Below are 20,506 nucleotides of genomic sequence, written 5' to 3' on the forward strand. Positions count from 1 at the left end.
GAGGCCGGGAAGCCAATTACACAATCTAGATCTCATTGATTGTTCAGTAATATAATGCATTCGTTATAGTGCATGTGTGATACTTATATTGAAGTCCACAAACACATGACCCAACTTATAAAATAATGATGAGATCGTTAACCCAGTTGATAAGTATATCAGAAGGCGCGAGAGAGAGATGGCAAGATAGAGAAATAGAGAGGGAGAGTGAGACTGAGACAGAAAGAGATCGAGCGAGAAATAGACAGATTGAAAGAGACAGAGAGAGAGATTGAGAGAGGCCGACAGAGAGAGAGACTGAGAGAGATCAAGCGAGAAATAGAAAGATTGAGAGAGGGAGAGAAAAAGAGAAGACAAGAAATAGAGAGGTAGAGAGAGAGAAATATAGGGGGAGAGAGAGGTCGATCTCAAAGAAAGTATGATTATCTAAATTGTGGTTTCTTCACCTGAATGTCCTAAAGTCAGATAAGCTAGTAAATCTAGAGCCCAACGGGATGGATCACAATCAATATAAAAATAAGACTATATCATGGAAGATGCAAAAATACATCAACGCCACTCAGAGAGCACTGTATATACAGATGGCTTTTGAGAGAAATTATAATCTCCTCGAATCATCTCACCATGAATGTTCATTCGGAGAGTAATCTCACTCCTTGGTAAACAGCTCCTTGGCGGAGCTCAGCTAAGCTGTCCACAGTCCTGAACCCCCCGAACTCTCTGAGACCGGTCCAGCCTCGACGGCTGAGGAACTCATGAAAGTGGTCTTCCGTGTACAGCGTCTTCTCCTCTGTGTGCACTGGGAGCCGCTCGGTCTGGTCGTAGATGCAGACTTTTATCGTCACCCCTACAGAGATTTTTTCGGTCAAATGGATGATTTATAAAAATGATCAAAGAGTTATGGGCTTCATTCAATATAGTGATGGGAAGTTCGAGTTCGTTGGTTCACAAACACACATAAACACTAAAATGTATTTTGGACACGAACACAAATGTCAAAGCACCCCAAGCAATTGATCGTTCCTCGGCGAAAAATGAACTTCCCATCTCTAATTCTAGGTACTGTCTGGGAAGACATGATTATTTAACCCAAGAGATTAAGATTTGATGATAGTGGAACAGGAACGCAGGCTTTAACTTCTTGATACTATTCGCTACCCCCTTTAAAGACCATGTGCATGATGGCAATGACCAAAATGTCCCACATCAGGTAAAATGATGAAGACAGCCCTGGATGTATAGGGTTGAATCATATTCTAGAGATAATATAGATTAAGACTCCCAAATTAACCAGGCTGAATTTTTGGAGGCAGTTTTATTTTTGGGCCAGCCAATAATGATTATCTTGCTGTGCAGGATGACAATCACGGACTAGCTGGTTCTAAATCACAATTACAAGCTTGATGTGTAGTGATTATCTGTAGGATATGATACGACTGATGCCCCAAGGGGTATCTTTTTAATTCTAGTAAATGAAGCCCATATTGGTCTTTATTAACTTTAGAAAATATGATTTTTGAGAGTCAAATCATACTTAAGAGAAGAATCCAGAGCTGAAAAAAAAAGGATATTCGGCACGAAAAAAAAGAGAACAATAAAAGAGAAACATGAGAAAACACTTGAGTCCTCAACCCCAAATAATGAAAATATCTTCTGGCTCTAAGGAAAATGACCCAAAAAATAGTATAAAAGAGCATTCATTCAAAGCTTGCAACAAACGGCCTCTAAATATTAAAAACAAAGATATGCATGCATTTCAAGAGAGTATAATAGAGCATTAGATATATCAAACCAAAAATGAAGTAATACACGTCTAATTATCAACAACTGTGATGCCATTTTACCTTCATCGAGATGAATAGTATAAGTCCCCAGAGGCATGTCCCTGTCCAGGCTTCTAACAACCTCGTCCTCGTCTTCAAGCCAGAAAGCTCTCCTCGTTCTTAGTCCAAATGCAGACTTAATGGCCTCCTTGATCGCCTCTGCACTGGCATCGATTCCTATCTTCCTCGTGTAGTCTCCCATCTTGACCAGAATCACTCTCCCATTGTATGAAGGGTTACTCTGCCCTCCTGAGAATAAAAATAAAAGAACATGCAGTCTGACACTCTTCTCTTCTTCTTTTTGAATTGGAGCACCTCAATCCACCCAAAAACTAGTCCCTTCAGGAACATCCGATAAAATTGGAACAAAAACAGAAAAAGATTAGCATCGCCCCTGCGCAAGGATGAGCGGATGACATGCACAACTTGAGAAATGCTCCACATCAAAAACTCAACTCGGCCCAGGGGATAAATTAAAATCACATTGACAATTCAGACAGTCTTATCTCTTTTCAGAGATGGAAAGAGCTGGTTGTGTCCTGATTGAAATCGGGTCATGAAAGTGATAGGCTATGAAAGAGTAAGAATAAGTGCCATTGCAAGCCAATAACATAACGATTTGGACTGAATGATGCATGGCCAACAAAAACAAGAAGGAAAGAACTGGTCACAAATGAGATTAAGGGCACCTTGATCAATTTCAGCCAAATCTATAATTTGTAAAAACGCTATAGCACCAACACAGAAGGCTGACAAATTGCTCCAACGATCAAAGGAGATCACCCGCGGAAGCCTCATCTATTATAATGTAAGCATACGTGACAGGTTCTTTACTAGAACTATCAAAGGAAAATACCTCATGACGAATTAATGAATCTGTTCCTGATTTGGGAAGGCCGAGCGCAGCTGAGGCTGAGCGTGAGCAATTCCATGATTAGATAAGGGGAGAGTCCACTCCATTCTTCTCCAGAATATTCTATTCTTGCCTAATCCTTTACTTCCTACGCTTTATCCTTACAATTGCAATTGTCCTGAACTCTATTCATTACAAGTTTACTAACCTTCTTCAGCGAATTACCGCGATTCTAACCTACACAGTATAAGATCAAGGATATACCTCTATCAATATGCTTAGTACTAGTATGTCCAACTAGGAGTAGACCCTAAGCATGATCATCTAAAATGACAAGGCTCAAGAAAGTCTTTAAAATAAAATAAAAAAGGACAAAAGAAAGGGAAACATCAGTTACCAGGTTGGCATAGGCCTGGTACTACAATGGCTAACTAGGAGAATACTCTACGCATTATCCTGTAAAATGGCGTGGCTTAAAAAAAACAAATAAGAAAATGGCCTCATCAGTCGCAAGGAAGGTAAGCACAGGCACAGTACTAGACTGGCCTACTAGGGACCTAAACGTACTGATGTAAATGTATGGGGTTAAAAAAAAAAAGAGTAAGAAAATGGTATTTCTTGGGAGTTTAGGTTTAGGTTTCTCACCGATGGCACCAGCATCCCGCCAGTTCCATGGCGGGACGCCATTACCTTCGACAGCATCTGCCACCGTTATGGCAAGTGGAAGCCCATCATTGTCAGAGTGCCGATCCATGTTGAGCGCTGATCGACCTGAACGCAAAGATATAAACACTCAAAAACAGAGTTTCACAAAAAAAGTTCCCATATCCACGATTAAATGGGACAAATCAGCATGCACACGTATAAGTTGATGCACACGTATAGACAGCATTTCGCAACATGAGAACAAGTCAACCCCTGGTTTCAAATCGGAACCAACCATTTTTTAGACGTCAAAGCTCATCATGAGGAAAAATCCATGTATGTCAAAAAAACCCCTAGATCCTGGAGAAATTATCATTAGATTTATTAGACAGTAGAGTTTCTTGCATTTCTCTCATAGGATTCCAAAATATTTCAGACTGAACTCTAACCGAGGCATTGGTGTTGGGCATAATTCAAACCTCAGCAATTCAAGCAACATTTGAAAAATCTGAGAGAAAGTATTAATCTATTTCTGGTGCAAAAGTTCGCGAGTTTTAATAAATTATGGTAGACTCTCAAATCAGATCGAGTGAATGACTTGATCCAAACACAACAATTCAAAATATAAAAGTTCTCAAACGAAAATTGTCCCAGACCCAACAAGGTAGAGTTTTGGTGTCAATATACAAACAAATTAAAGTTTCAATCATTACTGTCGGATCAACCCTCTAGCGGAAAATCTTAACTAATAACTACAGTTGGTGGTTGTTAAAAAGATTCGGCAACTTCATCGTATGATATCATCATTATAGTTGGCATTAATCATAAAAACGAAAACAGAAAGATTATTCATATAATTTCATCATCATATGATCCAAAAAGCCAATTACCAAGGATTCCAAGAGCACCTATGGGAAAAGAAATTATTCATTAAAATCCTATGGAAAAAGTTTTCCTCCAATCTGACAAAGATTATTTATCTATTAATTCAAAAAAGTCAACATAGAGATTAATATCATATCAGAAAACATGTACCTTCAACAGAGCCGAATGACATGCCCGCATCTTCAAGGCCTAATTCAATAAGTATAGAGCTGATTCTCATGAGGGTTTGGGCAAAGATAATATGAAGTAACCAGAATAAACATCACAGGCTATATCTATCTATACACCTATCAATCAATCGATCGACAAATCTATCCATCAAAATTCCAGTGGTCTAGTCGAGAGTTGTAGACTCAACATCAAACAACAGCAAACATGCAATAACTTGATCGGCATCATTCACGCTTCTCAAGGCATCTAATAAGTTTTCATACTCATTTCATTTTTTGTTGTATTTATTAGATTAGACTTAATCCCATTGTTTTCCATTTTTGGGCTCAAAATAGACAGTCTTGTCTAATAAAGAACTTCTTTTTATTGTTCCGATGCATCAACTAGCGGAAATAACATTGATAGCCGCCATTCTTCGTTTCAATGAATTTTAATCTTAGAGGTAGAATCCAAGGTGAAGAAATTTCATCGAATTTGAGGGAAAACTAGAAGGAAGCTCGAACGCCAGACACAAAATCAACGGACAACAGCAAACATGCAATATCTTGCAGGGCATCATTCACGCTTCTCAAAACCATCCTTTTCGTTTCAACGAATTTTAATCTTAAAGGTAGAAATTTCATGGAATTCGGGTGGAAAACTAGAAGGAAGATCGAAAGCCGGACACGAAATCAACGGACAACAGCAAACATGCAATATCTTGCTGGGCATCATCCACGATTCTCAAAACCATCCTCTTCGTTTCAACGAATTTTAATCATAAACTTCGAAATTTCATTGTAATTCGGGTGAAAAACTAGACGGAAGATCGAACGCCGTACACGAAATCACTTTGGAGAACAGCAAACATGCAACATCTTGATGAGCATCATTCACGCTTCTCGAAACCATCCTCTTCGTTTCAACGAATTTCAATCATAAAGTTCGAAATTTCATTGAAATTCGGGTGAAAAAAACAAGACGGAAGATCGAACGTCGGACACGAAATCGCAAGTACCTTTGTCGGAGAATTGAAGGTAGGAATCGACTTTGACAGAAGACGAGGGGCTCTTGTACTGAGAACCACCGCCATTGCTCTTGCTTCTATCCTTCAACAGCTCATCAATCTCCCTGTAGCAGCACATCTTCGAAGTCCCCCCGGCCGCCCTAACCTGCTGCTTCGCGCGCTTGAACTCTTTGAGAAGATTTCTCCACTTGTCGGTGCACATCGTGGGCGATCGATCGAACCCCTTTTCTCGCATCTTGGCCGAAATCTGATCCCACAAATGCCTGTTCGACTTGGAAGTGTTGAACAGCCCGTCCATCTCGCGGCGGAGAGCGACGAGACTTCGCGTTTCGTCTTGAACCCACGTCTCCGCTCGCTTCTTCGGCGCTTTCATCTCGTGATCTTCTCCGCTGCTCTCGGCAGGAATCATCGGCTGAGGAACTGGATTGCTGCCCACCACCTCCATCATCATGCTTCGCCCTTCTTCCTTGTAGAAATCCGCCGATCGCGGCTTGTCGGAGAGGTACATGGATGAACTCCGCTCTCCGCCGGCTTCCTCCTCGTCCTCCTGCCGAAGCGGGGAGAGAAGCTGGTCTATGGTGAGCATCGACATCTCGAGCTCGATCGTTGCGGGCGATCAATGCGGGGGAAAGATGCCATTTTTCGCTTGCCTCTCGCGATGCCGGAGCTCAGGAAACGCCATGGAGATGGAGAGATCGGAAGAATCGATCGAAGAACTCGAAACCCATCAATTATCCGGATTTGAAGCCCGATTTTTGGGAATGCTCGCGGGAATTGGGGCTTCTCGGGATGAAAGTCGAAAATTTCTGCTACGATTTTGAGGAGAGGAAGCTCCAGAGATAGAGGACGATTTTTGGGAATTCTTGCGGGAATCGGGGCTTCTAGGGATGAAAGTAGAAATTTCAGCGACGATTTTGAGGAGCGGAAGCTCCAGAGATTGAGGCCGATTTTTGGGAATTCTTGCGGGAATTTGAGATTCTCGGGATGAAAGTTGAAAATTTCAGAGACGATTTTGAGGAGCGGAAGCTCCAGAGATTGAGGGAAAGGAAATTCGGGAGGGGGGCGATCGATCGTGAATCGTACGTCGTGAAATTTACCGTCGTCGATCGTCTGTCCGGGCTGATGGACGGAGTACGGTCCGATTGCGACCGCGATCTGACGACGCCACTGCAGGCCGGAAAGATTCCAAGATAGAAAATCTAGATAGAAAGATAGACATCTTTAAAAAAGTCAATAGAATTTATGTTGTACGTACAGTTCCGGATCATCCCAGACGTGGACGAAGGACGGGACGGGACGAAGGACGGGACGGGACGGGACGAAGGACGGGACGTTTTTCGTCCACCGACAAAAACCGTTCCATCCAATAATCTGGGGACGATTGTTCGTTCTGTCCAGTCCTCCCGGGATGAATTTTCCTACGGATGAAAAAACACATTTTATATTTTTAATAGATTATAATATATTATAATATATTATAAATTGTCCTAGCTAGGCCACGTGGCAACATCTTAACTGTCGGATGTAAATCAGATTCATCCGTACATTGTCCGGAGACACAGAAGGGACGATTTTTTCGTCCTGCGGGATGAAAACTGTCCCGTCCACGTCCCTGATCTATATTTGTATGTGTGTGCGTATAATAATAATATATAAATCTAATTCCATAATTGTATCACCATTTCATATACATAGATTTTCTCTGTTACACGTATCTAAGTATGTCCATATGCAGATATCTTTACTGTATGTCTATTTAAATTGATACCTATATATAAATATAAATAATTATTGATTAAGGAAAAGAAAGAGATATATATATAGGTATTAATTTAAATAGGCATACCGGTAAAGATATCTGCATATGCACATACTTAGATACGTGTAATATGCAGATATCTTTACCGGTATGCATATTTAAATTAATACCTATATATAAATATAAAATACAAAATAAGGCAAAGAGAGAGATAAATAATTATTGATTAAGGCTAAGAGAGGTATGTCTAATAGACGTATCTAAGTATGTGCATATGCTGATATCTTTACTGGTATGTCTATTTAAATTAATACCTACATTTATCTCTCTCTTTGCCTTAATCAATAATTATTTTATATTTATTTACAGGTATTATTTAAATAGACATATCACTAAAGATATCTGCATATGCACTTACTTAGATACACGGTAAAGAAAAAATCTATGTTTTGGGGATACAATTATGGACTCAGATTTATATATTATTATAAATAGAACTTAGATTTATATATTATTATACATAGATTAAGGAAATGGGGATACAATTGTGGAATTAGATTTATACATAGATTTTATCTATTACATGCAACTAAGTATGTGCATATGCAGATATCATTACTGATATGTCTATTTAAATTAATACCCATATTTATCTCTCTCTTTTCCTTAATCAATAATTATTTCATATATATATATATATCAGTATCTTTTGACATAAATATATATATTTATTGATCTGTACATCTCTATTTTTGCATATATCTTGATGAGTATATCCTGATTATCATTTATAGTCGACTTTTGTGATGAACTGATATCTCAAATTGAACAGAAGTTATTTCTGAAACTATTCTCATCAGTTTAAGTACATTTGCATGTTGATGTGGTGATATATCTATTCCATAGATATCACAGGATATTAATCAAGAACAGCAAAGGAAAAAAATAATAAAAATAATTTTTATGGGGCTTTTCAACATTGGGATAACAGTTTTGTTCAAACACATTCTCAACAAACAATTAGACCTCATGAACAGATGTTTTTATATCAATAAATGGCCATCTGGTTCGATGACTAATTACACGTTAATGTCCAATCATGAGAACAGCAATATTGTTCTCTCAACATAAATAAATGACTAAGAAGTATGACTGTTTTTTCTCAATGCATGTTTTTGTCAGACATTCAAATGTCTGACCCCAAGATTTTAAGGCCCTTATCTAAGATTATATCCATAACATTGTTTCCTCACTGGAGAATCTACGAGTTCTAATTGACAATAGAATACGTATTAAAATAAATCTAAAATGGGTACATATCTAATCTTGGTTTAAAATACTTGCTTGGATGAATATATATCATGCACACAACAGCTGAAAAATATAAATATTGATTTCTTGTGTATAAAAGGCTGCAACATCATATTGATTTCTTCAGGTATTTTCCATGAACCTTTATACACTTTTGGTTTTAACTTCTTCGAGATATGCATGTTTCAGACATCTCCATTTGATGCACAAGATTACATCAAAACAAGCGCTTTTTCAACTTGGATAAAGTTGAAAAATGAAAAATATGTGTTATCATTTTAAAGTTTTCCACCAGATAATTGAAATGAAAATATTATAAATCAAGGAGACAAACTATTATACATGCAAAATGAAAATATTCATTTAACAAATCCACCAACCAAAGATAGTCTACTTAATGCACCAATAACACTTTAAATGGGACTTCCAGTCCATAAAATCTATGACGTGGAAACTTGATAGATTAAGGATCAATAATTAATACCTAGAATAAAAAGTATTTTATTCTAAAATATAAAATAAAATATGGGAAATAAATTATAAAATAAAACGTGGATTCCAAAACAAGTGTATTTCAAAGGGCAACAACATAGTTGTGATGAAGGACGACATAATTTTTGAAAAATGAAAATAACTTTACTACTAAGTCTATCAATCCTGGTGAAAATTGGTAAACATCTAAGGTTATGTTATCCTAATCATTATTTGGTTTCACATGAATAAAGTGATGGAAATATATGTGGCCGGCAAGCCCATTGCACATTCCATATCTCGTTCTGTGTTCATTAATAGAACACATTCATTATGATGGAAATATATGTGGCTGGCAAGCCAATCACACATTCCACATCTCGTTCCATGTTCATTAATAGAACATATTCATTATAGTGCGCGTGTGATGCGTATAATGAAGTCCACGAATACATGATTGGACTTAGTGAATTATGATGAGATAGTAATACGGAGATCACTAGTCTTTAAGCATGTGTTCTAAACATTCCTATTCGAAGGATACGCGAGAGGACATCGAAGTATCCAGATAGAATAGCACTATCTAGCCTCACTCATATGATGAGTATGGCCGGTCTCATAGCCATTAGTGTGGCGACACTAAGGATAGATAGTGGGTGCTCTTTAGCGGAAAGAGTTCACTGAATTGATCCGTACGAATCCCTGAATAGTATTATACCGAACTATCAATTAGGTTGATTTACATCACGGTTGTGTAAGTGGTCCTTAGACTTGAGACACCAAAGACGTCTTGTGGACGGACGGTTGTACTTTGGTGATGGGCCAACGAGTCTCTAATCATGGGATTCTAAATGGTCTTAGTTCGGGTACATCAAGAAGTTCACGAAGACGATTGAGTGGTCAAGATGGGATCGTCCACCCTCAGTATAAGATGCAATGAAGTCCTTGGCCAAGGTATTGAAATATCAGAGAAGAGTTCTCCGATGATTTTGGAATTCATCAGTACTAACTCGGATGATCGATTAGGGTTTGATAGTTAGCCATACCCTAAGTTGTCTAAGGAGCGCCAAGTGGATGAGCGATTATACATACACGGTAATCGATGACGAACAGGTTCCATGAGTGAGTCGATACACACTCATTTGTATCTTCTAGGGCACGAGGTGTAGCTTAGCATCCCACGTGGTGGAGTCTCGACCTATCGATTGGGTTAGATCGATCCGACATTAATTAAACTATATGATGATATAGTTAATTAATTTGGAAGGCCAATAAAGGTTATTGGGCCGCTAGGGTCGTTAACTAGACTAATACATGGGCCTAGAGGGTCACACACAAATGGTATTTTGGACGTCGGAAGATATACTTAAGTTTTGGGGGTTTTTATGAAAAATACCCACTTAGTATAAATAGGGGAAGGCCCTAAATGAAATTAACCCAGGCCAGAATTGTTCAGGGCCTTTCCCCTTCTTCTCCACTCTCCCCACATCCCTCTTCATGCCTGATGCGATCAGGGCGACATAATGATGCCAATGGAGAAAGAACGGGACTCGTCAATGAGAAGGAGGAGATCCGATGTGTCGAGGACCACGTGGATATGTCTAGAGGCTGCATACATGAGCAGCTCGACTCGGCTCTCTCTAGGATCGAAGAAACCACGAATGTGATCCGTGGAAAGGTACACGTTTCAATGATTTTGTTGATGCCGTTCAATTCGCAAAAGTCTTCCACTGTGAATCGTTTTGTTTTGTTCATTCATGTCAAGGCCTCTAGAACCCAACACATTATAGTGCAGGTGTGATGCTTATAGTGAAGTCCATGAATACATGATCGGACTTAGTGAATTATGATGAGATCGTAATGTGAAGATCAATAGTTTTTAAGCATGTTCTAAATATTCCTACTCTAAGGATAGTGGATGATTGATGAGATCATCTACCCTCGATGTAAGAGGTGAAAACTCGAGGAAGATAATGCAATGAAGCCCTTGGCCAAGGTAGTCAAATAACGGAGAAGAGTTCTCCGATGATTTCAGAATGCATTAGTACTAACTCGGATGATCAATTAGGGTTTGACAGTTGACCATACCCTAAGTTGTCTAAGGAGCGTCAAGTGGATGAGGGACTATACAAACACGGTAACTGATGACAAACATGTTCCATGAGTAAGTCAATACAAATTCCTTTATATGTTTTAGATCACGAGGTGTAGCTTAGCACCCCACGTGTTGGAGACTCGACCTATCGATTGGGTTAGATCGATCCGACATTAATTAAACTATATGATGATATATTTAATTAATTTAGAATGTCAATAAAGATTCTTGGGCTTCTAGAGTCATTAACTAGACTGATACATGGGCCTAGACGGTCACACGCAAATAGTCTTTTGGACGTCAGAAGATATATTTAAGTTTTGGGAGTCTTTGTGAAAAATACCCACTAAGTATAAGTAGGGGAAGGCCCTGAAAAATTCATCCAGGCCATAATTGTTGAGGGGCCTTCCCCTTCTTCTCCCTTATCCCCATGACTTCTCTCCACTCCTAATGCGATTGGGACGATGTTACGATGGCGACCGAGATTAAACTGGGTTCGTCAACGAGATGGAGGAGATCGAACGTGCCGATGATCATGTGGATACATCTAGAGGCTGCACAGTGGAGCCACTCGACTCGTCCCACTTTGGGATAGAAGAAATCACGGATGCTATCCATGCACCGGTTCTTCGTTCAATAGTTTTATCGATGCCCCTACGATTTTGCTTATGTCTTATGTTGAAAATTATCATGAATTCTTTATCCAGATCCAGGCCTCTAGAACCCAACATAAAGGATGTCCACGTTGTATTGTGACCCTCAACGATCTGCTCTGAGGCAAGTTTTTCAGAGAAATATAGCGCACAAATTTATTATTCTCTTGCATGTAGTTGTTCATTATGAAATATTTTCCGGTTGAGGAGAATCTCTCTAACACGTTGCGAGTGATCATTTGTTTCATACTAGTTCTGTTCATTTTAAAATTGAAGATAAAATTGTTAAATGTCTCCATAATGTATTTTTTTGCCTTACTTCTCTTTAAATAAATCTCTGAGGTATGAATTGGGCAATGACGTAGGTAAGTTTGTTGGCCTGATGGTTACTTGTGAGAAGGGGGGAGGAGTTAAGCATTTTAAATTCTATTTCATTTTATTTTCTTAAAATTTCATCTAGATGAACCTATAGTTTCTTGCCTAATAAAATTGTTTAGAGGATGATGATTTAACTCAAGTTTTTTTTAGTCCAAGTTCAAGGATGAACCCTCATACATCTTAATCCAATTCTCTTATTTCTGACTACTTACTCACCTACCACCTAACATAAAGCCTAGGCATATTCCACCTCAACTCGGTAAAGTTATGGGTTCCTTGGACACATAAGGTATCATGCCAAGGTTAAACAGATGCCCATTGCACCATCTTACACTACCTTAGTTTCGATAGTGTCCCTAATCTTATATTAAGTGCAATTCTTCACATTTATATCAGGTTGACACCTCTGGTGTTCGAACTCAACATTGGTCTCACCTCCACCTCACAGGTTTACACGATGGTGAGCAGATTATGCATTCATACTTATTTAGCGTCCATAGGCTTTCACACCTTTATAATAATAACTTTCATTATTTACAAATGATGTAATCAATATGAAACAATGTTTTCAAATAATGATGTCTTCTTATTTTTGTTATTTCACTAGTTTTATCTCTTTTCTTCACTTGGGTATTGGTCTCAAGAACATTACAAATTGAAAAACAAAAATTTGAATGAAAAAAATACATAAAAACCATCCACTCATTATTCTGTCCTTTAAAAATAAGAAACTAAATAAGAAAAAAGGAAGAAAAAGTTAGATTATGGGGTTAGATGTTTTAGAAGCATATATTTTTTAAGGAATTGTTCGCCAAAGGATTTGTTATCCCTTGCTTAATTGGACAACAGCATCTAATAGTCACTATTTTTGAAATATTTTTACTTTATCAATTTTTTCTACACCCTTCTGGTGTATTCTGTTCATCTGTCTACCTTCGAGATTAAGTTAAGTGTAATGTATCCCTTTATTATTTCTTTCCTATCTTGCCCTATATTTTGAGACATCCACCATTATCTTCCTTCTTTAACCGATGTTAGATGTAAACCTCACTATTCGTGTTTATTACATGGTTGATATTATGTGCTTGAACAAGACGAGAAACATACCCATCTTTTAATTTCAAGTATGATGACTGATAGTGAAAAATCCTAACTCTAAGTTTCTGTCACATGTGAGAGGTTGAGCTTAGTAGAAATAAGGGGGATATAACCTCATTGATTAGTATCACAACTGGTGAGAAATAACTTTCCCTCCTTAGGACCACCAGCTCTCTCAAAAATCAAGATGAAGTTTATTATGTGCACTTAATATCTATGATTCCTCATACTCGTGTTTTGGTTCTCAAGTCCAGTAAAAAATCCAATTAATGCCACCAAAATTCAAGCAATGTCGAATATGATGTCACAAAATTCTTTAAAAAATATATTCCCACTTCAAACATATTTTTTATTCAAAAATCTAATGTCAAAAGGTTTGAAAATATATTCTAACTTCAAAAGTATTTTCTTTTTGAATGTCTTGTTGGAGAATCCTACAAACATCATTTTTGAAAGTCCAAAAGTAAGACTGTCATTCAGAAATGGGCTTAACAATTTTTAAATTGACAACACCCATATATATTCATTTTAATGCTAATAAAACTGAAAATCTTATAATGTTAATACTTTTTAAGTTAGGATATAAAAATCTTTAAAAAATCTTATGATCTTTCATGAGATATACTTTGGATCTCATTTGAGTGTTTTCTCATCTCGCTTACTTTTCCCCGAGATGATATCTTACCCAAATTTCAATACGTATTTGATGCAGGATGGAAAGACGTCGTCTACGTCCTGCGGCGGAAGGTCGTGGTGTCCGTTCGTCCTTCTCCGAGGACGGTCATCTTGGACGGCACACCCCACTCTATGTGGGGATGTCCCGGAAAGGTCCTGCGCGGGGTCCTCAATTCGTTGGGGCCGAAGGGTGTCTCTATCTTCTCGTGGTCGACGCTCCACGGATAGTCGTCGAGGCGCTGGTAGGCCCGACTACCGGTGGGCAGGGCGGTTCAATTGGCCAGATGGCGTAAATGGTGGCGAACAGAGTAGCGGCGGCGACGTCGGCGTCAGCGAGCGGCAGCGGCAGCGGCGGCGGCAGCATCGAGCGGCGACAACGGTGGCGGCATCGAGCGGCGGTGGCACCGGGCGGCGACGGCGTCGAGCAGCGACGGCGGCGGCGGCGGCATTGAGCGGCGTGCGGTAACGGTGGCGGCCAGAGATGGCGGCAGCGACCGGAGGTGGCGGCAGTGGCCGAAAGGAGTGGCGGTGGTGGCGGTAGCAGCGGCGACTAGAGATAGCGGCGGCGGCGGGGCCGGGCTGGACCGGGCTGGGCCGCAGTCTGGGCCGCAGGCTGGGCCGCGGTCTAGGCCGCAGGGTGGGCCAGTGGCGGCCAAATAACAATGCCCACAAGGGCTAGGGCTGACGTGGCTGCCTCAGGAAGCGTGCCTGATATCCAAAGAAGCGGTGCCTCGGGATGCGTGCATGGGCGGCTAGGCAACTGGTGAGGTTGCGGCACCTCGGGGCGCGGTTTCGGCGGCTGGGCCTGGCCGGCTGGAGCCGGCCCATTAGGCCGAATGGCCCATGGGGCCGGTCGGCAATGGCGCGGCGGCGCGGCGCAGGGCGGCGCGGGCGGCGCGACAGCGCGGCGCGGGCGCGCGATCTGAGTCGCGGCGCACGGGCGTGGCGGGTTGGAGTACTGCGGCTCGGGTGTGGCGGCGCGCAGCGGCGCTGACGGCGCGGGCGGGCGCAGATCGCGCAGCGCGCGCAGGACGCAGACGGGCGGCGCGGGTGCTCGCGGGCAGCGCGCGGCGCGTGGGCCCGCAGGCTCGGGCGCGCGGGCAGCCAGAAGGAGCCGGCGGCGGCGGAGCCGCCTTCTTCTAGGTCTCTCGGAGCTGTTTCTTTCTTTGTCTCCAAAATGTGTTTTCTCAAAGGGCAAAAAGTCTATCGTTCTATTACATGGGGGTTCCTTATATAGGACCCATGAAGAAAATTAGGGGAAAAACACTTAACCTAAAAATGAAAAAGTTAACTATACCTAAGGAAAAAAATAGATGTAGATAGCTTGAGGGCTTCGCCATCAGTATTTCACATTCAAACTTTTAAAAATCATGTAAATAATAAATGTTCCAACATCATACACATATATGGATGCACATACACTAATGGACACTGGTATACATGTACTTGCATACACTCATATACACATATATGGAATCAAATATTTTTATTTAGATACAATCCAAATATATGTAAATGTATGTATATATGGGTTCAAATTTTAAACCACATCACTCTGAAATGAATATCTAAGTTAATCTACATTTAGATACAGGTTCAAAATTAGACCTTAGTAAAATGTAAAAAGAGAAAGAAGTTAGAGTTTAGTTTCATTTGAATACTCAGGATTTGATGTTTTTTTCCGGATTCGAGGATAATAGCGACTATGTTCATTAGTGATTTGCGCATAGAGTGTAACTAGAACTATGAAACTTCAAGTCACAATGTGGCTTATATTATGAATAAAAACCAGATACCATAGTGTAAAATATTTTATAATACATTTTCCATGAGTAAATTTCTAACATGAAACATATTTTATTCCTCATTTAAATGTCAATGATATTTCTTTAGTGATTTTTTCACATTATCAAAGAAATCGTGGGATATTTTATTCCTCATTTAAATTTCAATGATAATTAATATTATTTTGGGATAATAAAACTTGCATAATTTTTTTTTCTGGAGAAATTTTAAGTCAACCTTTACATTTATAAATATTTTATAACTCCAATACATTATGAAGACACTTGCATTAGCTTAAACAATTCATAACATATATTTCATTACTTGTTTATTGCATTAGTAATAACACATAAATGGATTATGGGGAGTTCACTAAATATCATTTTTATGAGAGTTTTTATATTTGAAATAAAATATTCATCCTAAAAGCATGATCACTAATACATAATTAGGATCATATTTAATAATTGACATGTCACTCTAATCTGCTTATAGGGATAAAGCTCATATGTGATGGAAATTTTAAAGTTATGAATAATGAGGCTACATCAATCATTATTTTCAAAATTTCTTTGGATGTTTATTAGGAATTATGAATTGGGAGTAATATGAACAGGTAAATTAAGCTAATAGAAATATGAAGAAGAAAGGATACGTAGTTATATAGGACTGATGGCTATTATGCCCTAGAGAAGGATATGGTCTGGTTCTATAGACTAGGATAATAATCTATTAATTTATCACTCTAATAAGCTACACATTACAAATTTGATGATATAGGCATTGATCCATTCATACCCTTCACTAAGATCCATTCAAAATTATATTTAGTCATTTAACTAGCTGCGAGGAGCTAGAGCTTAGCAAATGGTGTGATCATGGAATAAATTTGATTTGTAAAAATGGAAGATAGAATAAGAAATAAAACACATAGAATATTTTTTTCTTCTGCACATATTGGAATCATTACCACACTTATCCTCATGCTCCTATCAATGTGCTTATCCTCGAGCTCCTCAGTACACAAACCATCTTACTCTCTCTTGTCCTCCTCATCACACTTATCCCCATGCCTTAGATTTTACTATCAAAGCACTTTCCTGGTGTTCCGGTTATAAATATATGTGGCATAAGTACTAATCACACATTCCACATCTCATTCAATATTCATTATTACAATATATTTTCATTATAATATATATGTGATGCTTATAATTGAAGTCCATCAATATATTCAATGATTATGACCTAAAAATCTCTAATCAAGATATTTTAAATGATTGAGGACCATGCCATTGAACACGCCCCGACTCGTCACCAGCCTCACCGCGGAGCCTGAGCCAATGTAAAGAATCCGAACTTCCACTACCAGGTTTAAATCACATACGCGTCGAGTGTTTTATTTTGTACTCGTGCAGTTTTATAGTCTTTAGAGGTCCTTTGTGGGTTTTACGGAGGTTCCTTTTCACTTTGCCGGTTTTATTTTTATCGCTGCTGAACTGTGGGATGGCCTCCTCCTGCGTGTGTGGGGGTCCTCCCCCCATTTCCCATGAGTTGTGCGTCTTCTCCTTTTGTTCACTCTTTTGAAAAGAGGGGGGGGGGGAGAGGGGGGGAAGACCATGCTTGGTTTCTTTCCCCCCTTGAATCACTCTTTAGGGGAGGGGAAAGAAGCCCACTAAGACCTCCCCCCCTAGAAGAGCCCACTAGGGCACCTTTTGACCCCCCTCCTTTCTCTTTTGCTATAAAGGGTAAGGGAGGGCGTCGTTTTGAAGAGGACTATGTTTTTTGAAACTGGAAGAAAAGTCATGGTGTTTTCTTTTTGTTTGGTAGCGCCCCTCCCTCTCTCCTGGGGTTACACCGTTCTATCCGACGAATTCTTGCCAAGGGTATCGATCGGCCGACTACCTCTCTACTTTGACCCCTCGGGGTGATCCCCCTCTTCGGTCAGGTTCCACGGAGGTGAAGGCTGTATCAAAAAAAATGATGCCTACTCAAGTGGAAGTGTACGGACACCTGAAGGCCTTAACGCTGACAAGACACGGAAGCCTCCAGAAGAATGTATGGACGCCGTCATCGACGTTAAAGCAACACCTTGTCAGTTTTTGACAAGACATTCTCCAATCGTTGTCGCACTCTCCCAAGACGATAGAGGGTGGCGACGTCGACCTGGCGACTTAACTGACATGCGCCATCATGACAAGCAGCATGGTGGCTGGCGCAGTGTGGCTGATGCCGCATTTAATGCTTCACCGCCTCTAATCCCTTTTAAATACTTGAACATTTTGATCATTTGGGTTATGGGATTTTCTCCTTATCCCTTTTCTTCTTCTTCTCCTCTCTCAAGTTCTTCTCTCTCTCTTCGCAAGTCCTTCTACTTTCAACAGGCTGGTCATCAACCTCGCTGGTGCAAGACAAATCGAGGGAGACCCGTTAAAGGGCTCTCGCACGAACGTTGCACTACCCGGTCGGTACTGACGTAGCGCACTATCACGGAAGGTGATCTGCTTCCCGATAGCTCCCTAGGTAGGGCTCACTACTGTCAAGGTACTGCTTCCCTGACGACACACCCCTCCTGTTAGTTCGTAGAAGGCACCGCCTCATTGGGACATCACTTCTCCCTTGACCAAGTCGACTCAGCATTTTCCACTGGAGTGATCCATGCTATCGTCAACTAGCGTGAATGCAACGCAGTACGTGCTCGATCATTCTATCAATGACTCCAGTTATTGATTCAAGCTGTACCTGACCAACAATCTCGACGGGAAGCGCCAATACTGCCTCCTCCACCCCTCCATCGACTACCAACAAGCATCCAAGATGAGCGGTTAACACGTCCGTTCTGCGTCGATGGGGCCCTGCTGCTGCCATTCACAAGTCACTACGCTCCCTTCCTCCGCTCCATTTTATTTCGTAGTATCATTACTCCCTCTAGTGCTGATCTTTGTCTGATCCTCTGCCGCGAGAAATTCGTTACCTCGATATAGGACTAGCCACCGTATCATGATAGGATTCTCTTTGGGTTAATTCGTTATCGACGACGGCGGGGGCGTCATCGGATGGTGACAGGTCCCCCACTCCGTTGGTCTTCGAGCTGATCCCTCAGGTCATTGGGAGCCTGGGCAAGGCTTGACACCCCAGTGTCGACTCCTGACTCTCGCCCCACGTCAGCTGGTCACTGCAGCTTCTTGTTTAATTCCTTCTCTCTTTAAATCGCTTGCATTTTATTACTTGGTATTTCATTCTTAGTAGCCACTCTAGTGTTGCAAAGCGATGAGCCAAACACGTTGTGTTACATCACTAAACCATCCTAGTTTGGATGTAGCAATAATTCCACAAAGGTGATGGTTTGGTCAAGATGGGATCGTGTGCCCTCAGTATTAGAGGAGGTTAAATCAAGGAAGAGGATACACTCAATTTGTTGTCCACGTTAATGGAAATATAAGAGAAGGTGTTCCCCAATGATTTCACCATGCATCGGCACAAAAGAAAATGACCTATTAGGGTTTAATGATTAACCGTACCCCAAGTCTTTCAGGGGGCTCGTGCAAATAATGGATTATACTTACATGGTAAAGGTTCCTTGACAAAGTTGGTATGCTCCAATGTATCTTCAAGGTCACACAATGTAGCTTGGTACCTCATACGCAAGCACTTTATAGGTCCATAAGTTGACTTAAATCAATCTTTGATTAATTAAACTATATGTGCTTTTGTCAATTAATAAGGTCAGACAATAAAGGTTATTGGGACATTGCAGTTAGAAACTAGATTGATACATGGGCCACAAAGGTTACGTGCACATGATTTTTTTGGTATTGGTAAATGCACTCACAATTAGGGGACCATTAATTTTTCATTGAGGGAGAAATTGGTGACATTGTTCCAAGGGCTTTTAAGAAAATTTTCATGATTTTACAAATAGAGAGGGAAGCCTCATTCTAAACATATGTGAGCCAGTTTGAGTGCCCCCCTCTCTCTTATCTTCTTCTTTCCTGAGTGATATTTCTAGTGGAGAATGGATGGAGAGGAAATTATATTTCCAACATCAGAGCTTGTGGTAAAAGAGGAGATCAAGTGCTCTAAAGATCGTGTGGATACATATAGAGGCCAACCACTTGATGGCTTGAATATGCTCACTCAAGGAACCAAGTTGTTGATTTTATTCATGCAAAGGTTTCAGATCAAGCTTCAATTTGACATTTAATTCTCATCAATTCCATATTGTGTCACCCATTTAGGTGGAGGAGAACAACCATCGACTAGACCTCTTGATAATATCTTGTGAATGGTCCGTCAATGTAGTTGTTCCATTTAATAATGGAAAACTAATTTTTTTATGATTCAAAATGTCTGATAGTTCAAAATTTTAATCAAAATCAATCATACCACATCAAATGTTATTGATGTTAAATATTCTCAATCAAAACCTATTTCCGTTACTAGACATTTCATTAGCGCTCACACTTGGCCTTGAGCTTTTGTTTTTACTCATTGTATTTCTCATATGTATGTGCTTGTTTTCATCCTCCTGTTTGCTGTCACACTCATCCTTATGCTCATTCTTCCTCATGATGAGGGAATCTTTATCACCTTTGTGTTCAATTCAGCATTCTCTTAACCTCACACGTGTCAGTGCTTTATTGTGCACTGAACCTCGTATTGGGTTCTAGGATCGTGATTGGAGTGAGATATTAATGATTTGAGTATCAGAAGACTTAAAATAGAATCATAATGACACTTACAACTTAGTTCTCAATTCAATATTTTGTAGATTGAATCCCCGATTTCTTTGCTCCTCGATCAAGTTGTGTTTAAATGTTCATCTATCTAGCCTCAGAACGTATCTATAAAATCTAGAACACGTTGAGTCTCCTTGTTTGTCTTGATAATACATGTTA

General features: G+C 40.0%; 1 protein-coding gene and 1 non-coding gene across 3 annotated transcripts; one reads left to right on the plus strand and one right to left on the minus strand.

The window, feature by feature from the left end:
- Positions 1-480: 480 nt before the first annotated feature.
- On the minus strand, positions 481-6,587 carry LOC144704723 (trihelix transcription factor GT-4-like). 2 transcript variants are annotated; one of them, XM_078577244.1, is made up of 5 exons: positions 5,375-6,586; positions 4,357-4,395; positions 3,322-3,447; positions 1,845-2,072; positions 481-847 (listed from the first exon to the last, which is right to left on the minus strand). In XM_078577244.1, the coding sequence occupies exons 1-5, from the start codon at positions 5,973-5,975 to the stop codon at positions 633-635; spliced, it is 1,209 nt and encodes a 402-aa protein (XP_078433370.1). In that variant the 5' UTR covers positions 5,976-6,586; the 3' UTR covers positions 481-632. The 2 variants fall into 2 exon arrangements, with proteins under 2 accessions (XP_078433370.1, XP_078433371.1); XM_078577245.1 differs by lacking the exon at positions 4,357-4,395 and having other exon boundaries at positions 5,375-6,587.
- On the plus strand, positions 2,159-2,262 carry LOC144705047 (U6 spliceosomal RNA). The gene has a single exon (XR_013581954.1). It is a non-coding gene; the product is annotated as a U6 spliceosomal RNA (small nuclear RNA).
- Positions 6,588-20,506: the final 13,919 nt, after the last annotated feature.

This window comes from Wolffia australiana, chromosome 6 (genome assembly GCF_029677425.1).
Source record: "Wolffia australiana isolate 7733 chromosome 6, ASM2967742v1".
Taxonomy (NCBI): Eukaryota; Viridiplantae; Streptophyta; class Magnoliopsida; order Alismatales; family Araceae; genus Wolffia; species Wolffia australiana.

Coding starts and splice junctions, on each gene's coding strand:
- LOC144704723 (XM_078577244.1), bottom strand. CDS start 5,975: ATGTCGATGCTCACCATAGACCAGCTTCTCTCCCCGCTTCGGCAGGAG. Junction 4,396..5,374: donor CCTTCAATTCTCCGACAAAG/GTACTTGCGATT, acceptor TTATTGAATTAG/GCCTTGAAGATGCGGGCATG. Junction 848..1,844: donor TACTATTCATCTCGATGAAG/GTAAAATGGCAT, acceptor AAATCTCTGTAG/GGGTGACGATAAAAGTCTGC.